The sequence below is a fragment of the Nelumbo nucifera genome, chromosome 2 (assembly GCF_055504915.1).
Source record: "Nelumbo nucifera cultivar China Antique chromosome 2, China Antique-T2T, whole genome shotgun sequence".
Lineage (NCBI taxonomy): Eukaryota > Viridiplantae > Streptophyta > Magnoliopsida > Proteales > Nelumbonaceae > Nelumbo > Nelumbo nucifera.
The window spans coordinates 31,337,524-31,353,553 of record NC_142650.1 but is presented as its reverse complement, the minus strand read 5'-3'; the positions used below and the strand labels follow the sequence as shown (position 1 = coordinate 31,353,553).

At 40.4% G+C, this 16,030-nt stretch overlaps 1 protein-coding gene across 1 annotated transcript in view; it reads right to left on the bottom strand.

Annotated features, from left to right (window-relative positions):
- LOC104603334 (uncharacterized) overlaps positions 1 to 15,605 on the bottom strand; it is a 47,717-nt gene extending 32,112 nt beyond the window's left edge. The window contains exons 1-3 of the mRNA XM_010267346.3: positions 15,391 to 15,605; positions 15,028 to 15,116; positions 14,648 to 14,711 (exon numbers count right to left, since the gene is read on the bottom strand). Coding sequence (XP_010265648.1) covers positions 14,648 to 14,711; positions 15,028 to 15,116; positions 15,391 to 15,462 — 225 coding nt within the window. The 5' untranslated portion in view covers positions 15,463 to 15,605. The remainder of the gene's footprint in view (positions 1 to 14,647; positions 14,712 to 15,027; positions 15,117 to 15,390) is intronic.
- Positions 15,606 to 16,030: the final 425 nt, after the last annotated feature.

Below are 16,030 nucleotides of genomic sequence, written 5' to 3'. Positions count from 1 at the left end.
GCCATGTGGTGTTTCTTGGTACCTTGTTGCCCAGGTCTTCTACTTACATCTGAGCCTTGCTTCTTAGGTAAATCCTGAGCCCACTTTGGTTTCCCATGGAGATCCCAACAAGTATCTTTGGTGTGTTAGGGCTTCTGACAATTGGTGCACCACAATTTTTCCTTATCTTCTGCTTTCTTCTGGAGATCCCCTCTCTTGAAAGAAGGTCCACCACTAGTAGAGGAACCCCCCTTTGCCGCCAAACAATTGCATCCCCTCCGGTGTTGTTCATCAAGTTTCTTCTGCTCTCTTCAGACTGGACAAGAGCATAGACCTCCTGAATTGAAGGAAGATCCTTAGAACTTAGAATTTGTACTCTGATGGATTCATAGATAGGAATGAGACCATGTAAAAAAGCAAACACTCTTTACTGTGAGACAAGTTTCTTATACAATTTTGCATCTTCATCACACATCCAATCAATATTCTGGTAATGGTCCAACTCCTTCCAAACAGTTGTCAAGTCAGAATAATAAACTGATAAACTCCTCTCCCCCTGTTTACAGGTAGATGAAGCAGCTTATAGTTGATAAATCTTGGCATAGTGTCGAAGTTCAGAATATGTGGATTTTGTCTATTCCCAAATCTCATTTGTTGTTTCAGCCCACATGAAGTTCTTCCTTATTTGCGGTTGCATGGAGATCAAAAGCCAAGACATAACCATACTGTTCTCTTGATCCCATCACTCATGTTCTGCATTTCCAGAAGGTGGTTCTTTGATTCTTCCATTTATATAGCCTATTTTTCCCCTTGCAGTTATGTATAGCTTGATCCCCCTTGACCACTCTAGGTAGTTTAACCCATCAAGAGGAACAACAGCCATGGGAAAGGATAGGTCATTGTTCCCACTCATTCCATTCAGCATTGTGGAGATCCCAGATGTAGCTGAATCTTCACTATTCATGATTCTAGGTTTAGAAGTACACAAGAACAAAAACACACTGCCTTACAGAGCTGCTACAGTCCACAACAATACACTTGCTGATTTTCGGTTTCACAGAGAACCAAGCACAAACACTGCAGCTGCAGTACTAGGATGTATGACCTACACTGTGTAGGAGTCCACAGAACAATATACGAATTGCTCTTGCAATGTAACCAGGTCTGAATGATCTACAGTTTTACAACTTCAATACAGTTTCTCAACCAAGAGAAAAAAATAAAAAAACTCAGTAGAAACAGCAATACAAGTGGTGGTGCACCACACCTAATCGGCTGATATCCACTTTCCAGGGCAGCCGAACAGTCACTTAGGGTCTAGGGTTCAACAACAGTCCCTTGGAGAGTTGAATAGAGCAACACACAATCGGAGGAAGGGGAACAGTCCCTACACAGATTTTGGGACATTAACAGTCGTGCAAGAAGAGAGCCATAAACAGGAAAAAGTTTCAATACCTATGTCACCCGAACTGTGAATAGGTAGAACAGTCATGGGTTCGAACTTCTCTTCAGGTAAGAACCTTGCTTCGTACATCTGGGATGGATTTCCATAGACTTCTTAGCCGAGCAACACCAGCTACCAGCACCTAAGGCTGGAAGTTGAACAGTCAGTAGCAGCACCCTTTTTTTCTGCGCCAGGAAGTTGAACAGTCAACTTTCATGTAGCAGAACCCAACTCGACAGTGGAGACAATCCGCAACACTAGAGAATGCTTCCTCTCCTTGTCTTCGAGCATCAGGACTATAGCTTCTATGCAGCAGTGGAGAGAGACCTCAGCTGGTTGTTTTCCAGGCCTGAACAGTCCTGCTCTGATACCATGTTGAACAGGAGGAGAAGGAGAAGAAGAAGGGAAGAAGAAGAAGGGAAGAAGAAGAAGAAGAGGAAGAAGAGGCTACAGAGTTAAGGCCTCAAAACAGAACAGCTTCAGTCGAGTGAAGCATTGTATTTATACTATACTGGCCGTACAACACAATAGGCCTACAAAATTACAAAAATACCCCTGCGGGTACTAAACCTGTATACAGAACATATAATACACCTGTCAACAGATTTGTTTGATTTTAAAGTCAAACATGATTATATCATCTTAGGCTTCTATTGTATAAGTGATAAGTTCTATTGTTTTAAGTACATAAATGGTAGATATAGATAAAAAATAGGGTAAAATCACTTTCCCATATACATTTAGCCTTTTAATATATCTATATTTATTTATTTTTGACAAGTTTGTATTAAATAGAAATAATCTTACGATTTACGATACTATTCACGATTCGATTCGACTCAAATTTCTTTACAATTTATGAATTGATTACAATTTTCAAAACATTGGTTCCAACTTTTGATGGAACAGTCTTTGAGAATAAAGGACTGTTTAAAACAGATGCAGAAATCATTCTTCTAAGGAAGAGAAGGTGAAGAAGAAGATGGCGGCAATAAGGGTTCAAAGAAAGAGAATTTTGAACCTTAATCTCTCCTCTTACCCCCTAGCACTACTTTATTAAGTTAAACTTTAATAATTTACAAAGAGGCCCTTAGTTGGGCAAGAAATTAAAAGAACATAACATAGAAAGAATAGGCCCAGAATAAAGCCCATTACAGCAAAGAACAAAAAAAAATAAGAAAGGATAAACAGCCTATGGGCCATTCGGCCCATCTTCTCTACACTCCCCCTCAATCTGAGCATAGATGTCAATCATGCCAGTATCATGCTGAAGTTTTGCCTTGGGAATGCCCTTGGTGAGAAAACCTGCTAACTGTCCTTCAGAGGTGATGAAAGGAAGACATACTTCACCAGAAGCCACTCTTTCTCGAATGAAGTGCCTATCAACTTCAATATGCTTAGTTCTGTCATGTTGTACTGGGTTGTGAGCAATGTTGATGGAGGCCTGATTATCACAATATAACATCATTGGCTTGTCATGCTCAATCCCCAGTCCCTCCATCAATGATTTTAACCACAATAATTCAGAAACTCCATGAAACATAATTGTTTCTTGCTTCCCCAAGAAACAATATTACCAGCCACCAAGCTGCAGTACCCAAAAGTAGATCTTCTGTCATCAATGTTTTCAGCCCAGTTAGCATCAGTATAGGCTTCAAGTTTCATATGGCCATGCTTGGCAAACAGAATTCCCTTTCCTGGGGAGCCCTTCAAATAACATAGGATTCGCTCTGCTGGTGCCATATGAGTATCCCGGGGAGCATGCATGAATTGGCTGATGCAACTGACAGCATATGCAATCTCATATGGCCTAGTCATGCATAGATACAGAAATTTTCTAAGAAGTCTCTAGAAGACTCCTTTGTCTTCTAACAATGTTCCATCTAAAGCAGAGAATTTATAACTCATATCAATAGGAGTAGCAACTGATCTAGCACCCATCTTCCCTGTTTCACAGAGCAAATCAAGAACATACTTCCTCTGGGAGATAAGAATCCTATCCTTGGATCTAGAAACTTCTATGCCAAGGAAGTATCTCAATTCCCCCAGATCTTTGATCTCAAACTCTGTATGGAGGAAAGATTTGAGATCATTAATTCCTGAAACATCATTACGAGTCACAACAATATCATCAACATACACAATCAGGTGAACTGCCAGGAGCCCTCTCTTCTTCACAAAGAAAGTATGATCAGATTGTGTCTGTACATAGCCAAAGTTAACAAGGGCAGCCCTAAACCTCTCAAACCATGCTCTAAGGGACTGTTTTAGTCCATAAAGAGATCTCTTCAGCTTGCATACCTTTCCTTTCATATCTGTTTCATACATCCCTAGAGGAAGAGACATATAAACCTCCTCATGTAATTCTCCATTCAGAAATGCATTCTTTACATCCAATTGATAAAGTGGCCAGTCTCACAGAGGTCATCTTGGCAACAGGGGCAAAGGTCTCCAGATAATCAATCCCATATGTCTGTGTATAACCTTTTGCAACCAGCCTAGCCTTGTACCTCTCAATGGTGCCATCAGTATGATATTTGATAGTAAAGACCCACTTAAGCCAACTGGATCCTTCCCTTCAGGCAAATCAACCACTTCCCAAGTGTCATTCTTGTGCAGGGCATCAATTTCGGATCTCATAGCATCCCTCCATTCTGGAATATTAAGAGCTTCTGACACAGACCTGGGAATTGGGTTAGAGGCAACAAAAGAAAGGTAGGCAAAATATGAAGGAGAAAGCAAACTATAAGAAAGGTGTTTGGAAATGCAATGTGCAGTACACTTCCTTTTTCCTTTCCTAATAGCAATGGGAATATCAAGGTCTAGGAAGGATGGCTCCAAAGGGGCTGAAACAGAACCTGTTGTCTCATTTGTAACTGGAAGTGCATGAAGCTCATGTGTTGTAGGGGAAACAACCTACTCATTTCTGGATCTTTGCCTTTGATACTGGGATTAAAGAGAGGACGATGAGGTAAAGGGGGAGGAACACTGGGACAGGAGGAGTGGAATGATTGATCCTCCCTTGATTCATTTGAAGAAGGAAGAGACTCAGTAAAAGACTCAACTGGGATAGGAAGAGGAAGAGCAAAGACCTGTGACAAATCCTCCCCCTTGGACAATGTCTCTCCATAGAGGAACCACAAAAGGAAGAAAGCTCTTCAAAGGTGACATCCATTGTGACATATCGAGTACCAGTCTTTGGATCAAAGCAACAGTAACCCTTCTGTGTGGGGGAATAACCCATAAAGATACACTTGTGGGCTTTTGGTTCAAATTTATGTCTTTGGACACTAGGAATATGTACATAACAAGTGCAGCCAAAGACACGAAGAGGAATAGAAAAAAGCTCCTTGTCCGGATGGAGACTGAAAGGAGGCTTAAACCCCAAAACCCTGGATGGCATATGGTTTATAAGGTAGATAGCAGTGAGAACGGCATCACCCCAAAACTTTGTAGGAACATGTGAGGCAAACAAGATACTTCTTGCAACTTCAACACAGGAGCTTTGATGAATAACCCCCAAGTCAGAGAGATAGCAGGATAAGTTCTTTTCAAAATATTCTTTTGCATTGTCAGATCTGAAAATTTTAATCCTAGTATCAAAATGGGTTAGGACAAATTCATGAAATTGCCTCACAAGTCTGGGAACTTCATCACGGGACTTCATCAGGAATATCCAAGAAAACCGAGAAAAGTCATCAATGAACAATATAAAATATTTGTAGCCACCCATAGAGGGTAAGTGGTAAGGAGAAGAAGATCTTTTATTACTCAAGGGATAATTGTTTCTACAATGCTTTGACAGCTCACAAGACTCACAATGAAGACTGGACAAACTAATTCCCTTAAACAGTTCAAGGAATAAATGACTCAGTGCAGAAAAAGAAAGATGACCCAAACGAAAATGACATAACATAACTCAACTGATAGACTCTGTAGATATAGACCCAAAAGCAACTTTTCCAAGTTGTTCAGGGCACTGTCACGGAGTATTAAGCAGGTATATTCCATTCGCCTCATGACCACTCCCAATCACCTTCCGAGACTCTATATCCTGAAAAACACAATAGGAAGGGAAGAAGGTTACACAACAATTTAATGACTTAGTTAGACTACTTACAGATAACAAGTTTGTATTTAGTCTAGGTACATGAAGGGCAGAAGGTAGGAACAAGGAATCTGTTGCCTTGATGGTTCCCTTGCCAGAGATAGAGGCAAGAGAACCATCGGCTAGGGTGATTTTGTCACGTCTAGGAAGTAAATCATATGAAACAAACAAAGTAGAAAGGTTGATCATATGATCAGAAGCAGCTGAATCAATAATCCAAGGGATCCTAAGATTACCTGAAAAGGTTGCATGATTGGCAGAAGCCTGTATACCTGAATGAGCAAATGCAGAAGAGGCTGAATTTTCTAAAGGGTTGGAAGAAGAAGTCACACCCTCTACGTGACTGATCATCCTCCCAAACTTCTCATATTCTGCTTTCATGGCTGCTAACTGCGCACAAGCTGTCATCTCTTCAGTATGGTACTTGTCACTATCTGGACCAGCAGCAGCATTAGCACTCCCTCCCCTTTTATTATCATGCTTCTTCTGAAACCGAAGAGGTAGAAGCTCAGGATGTAATTTCCAGCACTTGCCTTTAGTGTGTTTTGGCCTTTTACAGTACTCACAGACAACCTCTTTCTTCCTTGAGCCACTAGGAGTCCCTGCAACCCCTTTGGGTTTCACTCCCATATTAGCAAAGTGATCATTTAGACCAGCCCCTTGAACCTGGACAATCCTTCTGCTCTCTTCACTACTTACCAAGGCATATGCTTGTGACAGTGAGACACTATCCTTGGATAAAATATTTTGTTTTGTAATATCATACTCTGGGTTTAGTCCAGTTAAGAACTCAAACACCCTATTTCTCTCAACCAGTTTTCTGTAGGTCTCTGCATCATTAGTGGTGTCCCAGGTTAAGCTTCTACCAAATCTATTTCTTGCCACAAAAACTTCAGTGTTGAGAAGTATACAGCTAAAGGTTTCTCTCCCCGTCTTAAATTCTTCACATCACTTCTCAACTTGTAAGCTCTAGCCACATTTAATTTTTGGGAATAGGTTTCAGCAACACTATCCCAGATTTCCTTTGCTGAATTCATCCACAAATAGTTCTCGCTAATCTGTGGCTGCATTGAGTTCACAAGCCACCCAATAACAGTATAATTTTCTTGCATCCACTTCTCATAAGATGGATCATCTTCTGAGGGAGCCTTTTTGCTCCCAGAGATAAAACCCCACTTTCCTCTACTACAGATATGAATCTTTACCGATCGTGACCATGCCAGATAATTAGTTCCATCTAGCTTGACTGTGGTCACAGTCAGTAAAGAGTCAACAGAGGTTCCCGGAACCTGCCCGGATTCAGCAACATTCTTGTTTTCAATCTCTGAGGAGTTCATCTCTTAAACACTTCAAAAGGATTTCAACCAACTTCAAAAAGACACCGAATAAAGATGGAACAAGGACTGTATTTGTTGGATTACAGGAGTCGAAGAAGAGGGAGAAGAAGAAGAAGAGAAGAAGATCTGAGAGAGGCAGCTTAAACTCTTCAGCCGACCTAACAAGTTTATATAGATGATTATAAAATAATTACATGAACAAACTAGAATGCCCCTGATTAGTGATGGGACACCTAGACAAATAAAACAATTAAAACATTAAGCATGTTTGGGCCCAATAACTAAAAACATAAGACACAAATAAGACTAACTTAAACACTAATAACAATCGAACAACCACTTCCCCTCAAGCTAAGCATGGATGTCAATCATGTTTAGCTTGCCAAGTAAGTCTGAGAACTTTGTTGAAGCTAGTCCTTTAGTTAACACGTCTGCAATCTGCATCTCGGAAGGAGTATAAGGAATGCAGAGTTCTCCTGAGACAATTCTTTCTCTAACGAAGTGTCGGTCAATCTCAATGTGCTTTGTCCTATCATGTTGTACTGGATTATTTGCAATGTTGATGGCAGCCTGAGAGGACACTCGACTTTTACCCCGAGCTCACCAAGAAGGGCTCTAAGCCACAGCAGTTCTGCAACACCATGAGCCATAGCCCGATATTCAGCCTCTGCACTCGATCTGGCAACCACATTCTACTTTTTACTTCGCCATGTAACCAGATTTCCTCCAACAAACGTGCAATACCCAAAATTAGACTTCCTATCCCCAATAGAGCCAGCCCAATCAGCATCAGTATACGCTTCAATTTCAATTTTGTTATGTTTTTTGAACAGAATTCCTTTTCCTGGCAAGTCTTCAAGTACTTGAGAATTCTTTCCAATGCTCTCATATGACGAATCTTTGGAGAGTGCATGAACTAGCTGACTACATGTACAGCATAAGCAATATCCGGTCGAGTGAGAGACAGATATATCAGCTTGCCACCCAGTTTTTGGTATCTTTCTCTATCAATGTAGTCCTCTCCAACTGATTCCTATAGACCATGGTTCTGCTCTATTAGAGTATCTGCTGGTCTACACCCCATCATACCTGTCTCCCCTAGTAGGTCAAGGACATACTTCCGCTGACATATATAGATGCCCTCTTTTGATCTAGCAACTTCAATTCCAAGGAAGTATCTTAGATGGCCTAAGTCTTTGATCTCAAACTCAAAAGCCAAGAATTCCTTTAATCTTTTTATCTCTTCTAGATCATCCCCTGTAATCACCATATCATCCACATAGACGATTAACACTGTAAGTCGGCTATTTTGTTTCCTCATGAACAAAGTATGATCTGCACCACTTTGAGTGTATCCCACTCTTTTCATGGCCCCACAAAATCTCTCAACCCAAGCCTGAGGAGACTGCTTAAGGCCATATAATGCTTTCCTCAATTTACATACTTTCCCATCAAAGCCATAACCTGGTAGAGGATTCCATAAATACTTCTTCACATAGATCACCATTTAGAAAAGCATTTTTTACATCCAACTGATGTAGCTCCCATGAGAAATTTGCAGCCAATGACAACAAGACCCGGATTGTGTTGAGCTTCACGATCGGAGCAAAGGTCTCTTTGTAGTCAATCCCTTCCTTTTGAGTAAACCCCTTTGCCACAAGTCTGGCCTTGAATCTTTCAATGGACCCATCCTCCCTATGCTTTACAGTGAACACCCACTTGCATCCTACAGTGCGCTTCCCTTCTGGTAGATCCACTAATTCTCAAGTCTTTTCTTTCATTAGGGCTTTCATTTTCTCATTCATAGCCTCTTTCCATCTTGGATCAAACACTGCTTCTGAGTACCTAGTAGGAAAATGCACTGAGGAGAGAGCAGACACAAAAGAATAGTAACGAGGAGATAAACATGAGTAAGAGACAAATTCAGCAATGGGGTGTCGAATAGTACAAGAGCGGGTAGACTTACGAAGAGAAATAGGGAGATCCAAATCAGAAGTATGAGGAATGGGATTACCTGAAGTTGCTAAGGCAGATTGATCCGAGTTCGATTGATTGTTGCCATGAGTTGGAAGGTCTTTTTTCCTTCTGTTGTAGGTGATTCTTATATCTTTCTATTGCTTATTGGTGTCTCCAGTTACATTTGCAGCATCAAGAGTGGTAACAGGAGGAATGGGAACCTCACTAGGTTCGCCCGGGATGCTACAACTAGGAGGATCAGGAGGAGAAGATGGAAGGCCCGAGGCAAAGAGAGGCACAAAACAAGAGGGGGAAGGAGAATCCATAGAAGAATCCTCTTCCATCCCACTAGTCTCCCCTTGAAGAGGATTCTGGGAAGAATGAAAATAGGAGTGAGACTCAAAAAATATCACATCTTTTGTGACATACTTCTTCTTGGTGATGGGATCATAACACTTGTAACCTTTCTGGGTAGGAGAGTACCTAAGAAAGATTCCTTTCGTAGCCCTAGGATCCAACTTGGACTTCTTCGAATCCTTAACATGTATAAAGCACACACAACCAAAGACTCTAGGTGGAAGAGGAAAATCTGGAAGATTAGGGCAAAGGACAAAGAAAGGAGTTTCCATACCCAACACCTTGGACGGCATCCGATTTATCAGATATGATGCGGTAAGGATAGCTTGAGACCAGTAGTGCTTGGGCACCTTGTGCTGAAATAATAAAACTCGAGCGGTCTCCAATAAGTGTCTATTTTTGCGCTCAGCAACCCCATTCTGTTGAGGGGTACTAGCACAAGACGACTGATGTATCATGCCAGCATCCTCCATGAATAGGTTCAAGGATCTTTCAAAATATTCCGTAGCATTGTCTGAACGAAATTGCTTAATCTTTTTGTCAAATTGAGTCTCAATCATTTTACAAAATGCCATAGTTATCCGTGGCACTTCATCGCGTCCTTTTAACAAGTAGATCCATGTGCATCGTGAATAATGATCAATAAAACTGATAAAGTAACGAAAGGCATCCATAGAAACAAGGGGTGAAGGGCCCCAAACATCAGAATGGACCAAATCAAAAAGAGCTTGAATTTCATTACTAGAAATTGGATAAAGGGTTCTACATTGTTTTGACAACTGACACACTTCACAAACTAAACTTTGACTTGAAATACCCTTAAAATAATTCAGGGAACAGCCCTTGCAATGATGAAAAAGGTAAATGACCTAGCCTAGCATGCCACAAGTGTAACCTAGCTATTGACTCCACATTATTCTGACTACTGGTTGCAGATGATTGTAAGGCCAAACTTATGTCTACATCAAAATAGTAGAGACCTCCACACTCATGACCGCTCCCAATCATTCTCTTCGTCAATCTATCCTAAAAGACACAATGAGTAAGAAAGAAAGTTACACTACAGTTTAAATTCTTGGTAAGCTTCGAAACAGATAAGAGATTGGAAGTAAGATTGGGAACATGTAGAACAGATTTAAGAGAGAGGTTCTTGCTTAGGTCAACTCCCCCTTTCCCCGAGATGGTGGAGAGGGAACCGTCAGCAACCCTCATCTTATCTTGGCCAGAAATCAATTGGTAAGAAGAAAATAAAGAGGACATGTGTGTCATGTGGTCAGTGGCACCAGAATCAATAATCCAAGAAGTAGAGTCAATAGAACTAGTTGTACTATAAGCAGAGACAACTTGTCTTTTGCATTCTCCCAATCAAGAATAAGATGGTGATCGAGTTCTTCCCATAATCCTTCTAGGGTTGCAAAATATGTTGCAACTGTCATGTCTCCTTGTCTCAATGCAGCAATGTCTTGGTTCAGCCTATAAATTTTGGCATTGTTCTTTCTCTGTCTATAAGTTTTAGAGACTTTCTCCCAAATCTTAGCAACAGTCGGAAAGTGTTGAACAGTCCTGGCCACTCTTGAAGTCATCGAAGCAAGCAGCCAGGACAAAACAGTAGCATTTTCCCTACGCCATACTGCATACTCTGCACTACCCACTGCAGGTTCCTTCTTCTGTCCATCTAGATAACCCGTAAGATCCCGGGAAGTAATGAAGAGCATGGCTGAAACAGACCATTCTCTAAAATTATATTCATCTAACAGCACACTAGTAATCTGCAAGATATGCAGATTTGGATTTTCCAGATTAGGAGACCTCCCACCAGGTCTATTATCCCTAGAAAACACTTCTCCCGATATTGAAGACATCCCCTTCCTCTTACAGTGATCACAATTGAAAAACTCAGTACAAAGAGCACAATTTCAGACTTATCGAAGTTGTTGCAGGTCTGAAAAACCCTTGTAACAGAACTGAAACCAAGAACACTCCACTTTTGTACAGTGTTGAACTCTTCTGGACTGGACTGGACTTTGATTTCTGCTGTAGTAGACTGTGACCAACTGTACGAACCGAACTAGGACTGTCGAAGTCAGCCCTTCCACCTAGATCTGTCCCACACAGATCTCTCTTAGTAGCTGAATGGCTACTACCTGCTGTAAGGTGTCTAGTACGGCATCGATTTCTGGAGCAAACTCCCCTTGGGCCCTACAACCAAGGGAAACCCTAGATACAGACCTTGTTGTGCTCTACGGTCAGCCCTAGGGTTTCTTCACAGCGACCAAGACAGAAAAGAGAAAGGAAAAGAAGGAAGAAAAGGAGGGTCAAAAGGTTGCTGCTGTAATCAGACAAACGAACCTGGCTCTGATACCATGTTTACTGGATTACAGCAGTCGAAAAAGAGAGAAGAAGAAGAAGAGAAGAAGATCTGAGAGAGGCGGCTTAAACTCTTCAGCCGACCTAACAAGTTTATATAGATGATTATAAAATAATTACATGAACAAACTAGAATGCCCCTGATTAGTGATGGGACACCTAGACAAATAAAACAATTAAAACATTAAACATGTTTGGGCCCAATAACTAAAAACATAAGACACAAATAAGACTAACTTAAACACTAATAACAACCGAACCAACAAACTGTGTTAAGCCTACCTCAATGCAGCAGTACCACAAATCTAAGTCATACCCGTAAGCTGTGAGAAACAGAAACAGAAGCCGCACCTTGCAGACTACACGGAACACCAACCAACTTGGTTCGGTCTTCAAGAAAGAAAAACAGAAAACCTCCAAACACTGAGCAACCAGTCCAAACACCCTGCAGAGCTCGCAAACAGATTTCTCCAGGAAACTAGGGTTTCGGGCAGAACACTGGAATCAGGCAAGGAGGCGACACAGTCAGTCCTCTTTTCTCCAGAAACCACTAACAACTGGGCAGAACCGAGACCTTTAACAGTCTGTACGGTTCAGTTCTCCATACACACTGTGTATGAGAAAAAAAAGGTCAAAAAGAGGGAAAAAACGAGTCTGCTCTGATACCAAGAAGAAAAAAACAGTCTTTGAAAATAAAGGACTGTTTAGAACAGATGCAGAAACCATTCTTCTAAGGAAGAGAAGGTAAAGAAGAAGATGGCGGCAATAAGGGTTCAGAGAAAGAGAGTTTCGAACCTTAATCTCTCCTCTTACCCCCTAACACTACTTTATTAAGTTAAACTTTAATAATTTACAAAGAGGCCCTTAGTTGGGCAAGAAATTAAAAGAACATAACATAGAAAGAATGGGCCCAGAATAAGGCCCATTACAGCAAAGAACATAAAAAAATAAGAAAGGATAAACAGCCTATGGGCCATTCGGCCCATCTTCTCTACAATATATATATGGTAAGTAGTTTTGATGGGTTGGATATTCATCGACTTACATGGATGTCGCCCAATGTATTGAAAGGAAAAAAAAATCAAATTTTAGTCTATGACATGCCTTTCCAGATAAGTCTCTTTAACCTTGTTCAAGGTTTTTAATATCAAATTCGAGTTTCAGAATTGCACCTTCTTTGTTTACAACTTTTCTTTGTTTTTCTTTGAATATCAAATAATCAATGATGGAATCTATTGAGATACTAAATAACATTGCTCGCCTACTATAATATTGTTCAATGTAGGTGGATCTATAATCAGACAAATCAAACTCCTAAATACAAACTTGAACCCAATACCAACATCCATGCCCAATTGGCCTTAATATTCCTTTTAAGAGACTGACATGGGATGAGATGCAAGGAAGAAGGGAAAAAGGGTTATGTTACAATTGTGAAGTTTGGGCTTGAGCATCGTTGCAGGGCCCAACAAGTCTTCTTGTTACAAACTGATGGGGCAAATATGGAGGAAGGGAGTGACATAGAGATGGACCCAAGTACCCCAACTCTCTGGGCAGATACTCAGGAGGCTGAAACTCCCAAAATCTCCTTTCAGGCCCTTACTGGCTGCCCTCCCCTAGGACTATGCAGGTAACTAGGCTCCTAGAAGGACACCACATGGCAATTTTGATTGAGAGCGGGTGTACAATGAACTTCATTACTTACGCCCTCATAAAGCAATTGGGCCTGGTAGTGCAGCCCACCCCAGCCTTCATGTGTACACGTAGCAATGGAAGCCACCTGAAATGTGACGGGGTCTGTACTAATCTGTTATTGAAGATCCAAACCCCCAAATTTTGGGTCAACTTACACCCTTTGGAGTTCAGTGGTGCCAATGTTGTCTTGGGGATGCAGTGGGTAGAACAACTTGGTTCAGTATTGTGTGATTGGGCCCATTTGACAATGGACTTTACAACGGGAGAGTGGTCCACATACAAGGACATTTGGATGGGGGATCAAGGCAAAAGAGTATATCATCAGTTTGTAGACAGACCACAGAACCTGGACAACCATATTTTCTTGCATTTGGGGGCTATAGTAGTCGGCCTAACTCTGTCTCAGCCTCTTGGGCCCAATGTAGTCTCCATATCTTTCTCAGCTAACAAGGGCACTCACCCAATTTTCTGAGGTGTCCCATAAACCACCAAGCTCACCACCTATCCATGTGCATGACCATTGAATTCCCCTCTTGCCCAGAGCTTCCCCCACCAATGTAAGGCCTTACAGTGATCCCCCATCCATACACTGCTCCTATGGTTGTTGAACTCTTCACAAAGGAAATTGCTAGACTGCATGGGGCACCCCAGAGTATTGTATCAGATTGCGACCCTGCCACAAGGCTTTGTGATTTAAGATTCCTTCTTTTAGCAGTTGGGATCTTCAGTTTAGTGTGCTGAGCATGCTTCTTTGCTTGAATTTGCAACCAAGACTTATATTCATCTTTTTCTTAGGAGATTTCTTCTTTATGCCCTTATATTGGTTATAACTAAGTTTCTCATTTGTGCAATTTCCTGAGTCATCTCAGCCAATTGGGTTTGTTGTCCCACATAGCATCCCCTTCTCCTGTCAACCCACAACATCACATGCAAGCATTGATCCACTCATTCAGCAGATAAGGAGTCCAAATAAAATTACTAAAAGGTAAATATCACTTGGAAATAGATAATCGACTTTCATCTTGTAAGGCCTTTCTAACGCCATTGACTAAATACTTCTTAGTAAACAGGATAAAGAGTATATCCTGCCCATGAAAATATGAATGATAATTAGTTGCAAATGCATGCATGGTCTAACCTATGAACTTCAAAAATCACTCAGGTATAAAGATAAGTAAAAAAATCAAGCTTTCTAGGTCACTTGCTTGTCCAAATATCATACAGTTTATTCAAATCCAGATCCAATTGCATTTAGATGAGTATAGGTTTCTAACAAAAAACTAATAGTGTTATGAGTCCTTGAAGTAGAAGTTCAAAATGCAGGAAACTTTATGAACCCTTTAAGCTTCCATCATAGAATGTAAGAAAAGAATATGTTTTTAGAACTACTAAGATATGCAATACCTTATCCCTGTGGCACAGAAGTTCTAAAACTCTTGCTCCAACAGCATAGCCTGCATCCTCTAACCTGAGCCATATATCCAATTAAGTCACAGTCTATGCCTAAATTGTAAATATGAACTGCTTCCTATAGCCCAACAATGCAAAGACATCGTCAAGTGCACAATATTTTTGAAAAAGAAAGTGAGTATCTTAAATGTGACCACAATAATCAGATTCCCAGCATTCTAGTTGCTTCGAGATCTTTTAAACAGCATATTACATTTATCAAATTGAAATAGTCTCAAATGCAACTCAGATAAAATTCGCATTGGATCAATCAAGATCACTCTTCATCGATAACTAAAAGATGGTATATTCAATGAGGTTATCATGGTCATCACCTTCGCTCTAATTCGGCAATGTTGTCAACCTGAGTCTGATTGTACTGAACAAGCTCCGAAAACAAGAAGGCGAATGCACTCAGACTGACCTGCAAGCAGAACTGCTTATAAGAAAAAAATTCCAAAAATGAAAAATGTTCCGGATTTTCCATTGACAGCATGAAAAATCACATAAGCAATATAGAGAGATATTGAAATATGAAGAAAAACAAGCCTCAAGATAATAATTAAACTGCAATTGGATCAATTAATAGATGGAACCAACAGCAGAAATAGAGAATTTCTAGGGCAAAATCAGGAAATAGATAAACTAGAGCGAGTGCAAAGAAGAATTACAAAGAAAGGAAGAGAAACCAATCAAACCTCTTGTTTGCCTCTGCTGAGGGGTTTATCAAGGACGTTGCTGTACTGCTTGATTTTCCCCACTCCGATCATCGTTTCTTTTATGCCCAATCAAATCTCTCTCTCTCTCTCTCTGAGAGTTAAGTTCAGAAGGAGAGGAAAGACCAAAAAAAGAACCGGATTTTCTTTTAATGTTCTGATATCAGAACCGGACTGGCCAGTTTTCTTCCGGTACTAGCCACTGGGATGTTGAAAAAATGAAAACTGAAAAGAGCAAGGTTATCTGAAGGCTTTAGCAATTTATCTGGCGTGGAACCTTATCATTGGTTCCACATTTCCACAGCTAAAAAAGGGGTAATTATGATACAACAAAAAAAAAACGGAGGAAAAAGGAAAATACAACAAAATACAAATACAGAAAAAAATACAAAACTTACAACAAAGAAAAATAAGAAAGTACACACACAAAATATAGAAATAGAAAACACTAAAAAATGCAAACATAAAAAAACTAAAAACAGCAACTATAGATATTGTGCTTCAACATGCCTATTTTTGTTTAACTTGATATTCTATTCTCTCGTACCATCAAAATTTGAATGGGCATTTTAGTAATTTTAGCCTTACCATCAAACTCACTAACAAAACAAGTGCAAAGTAA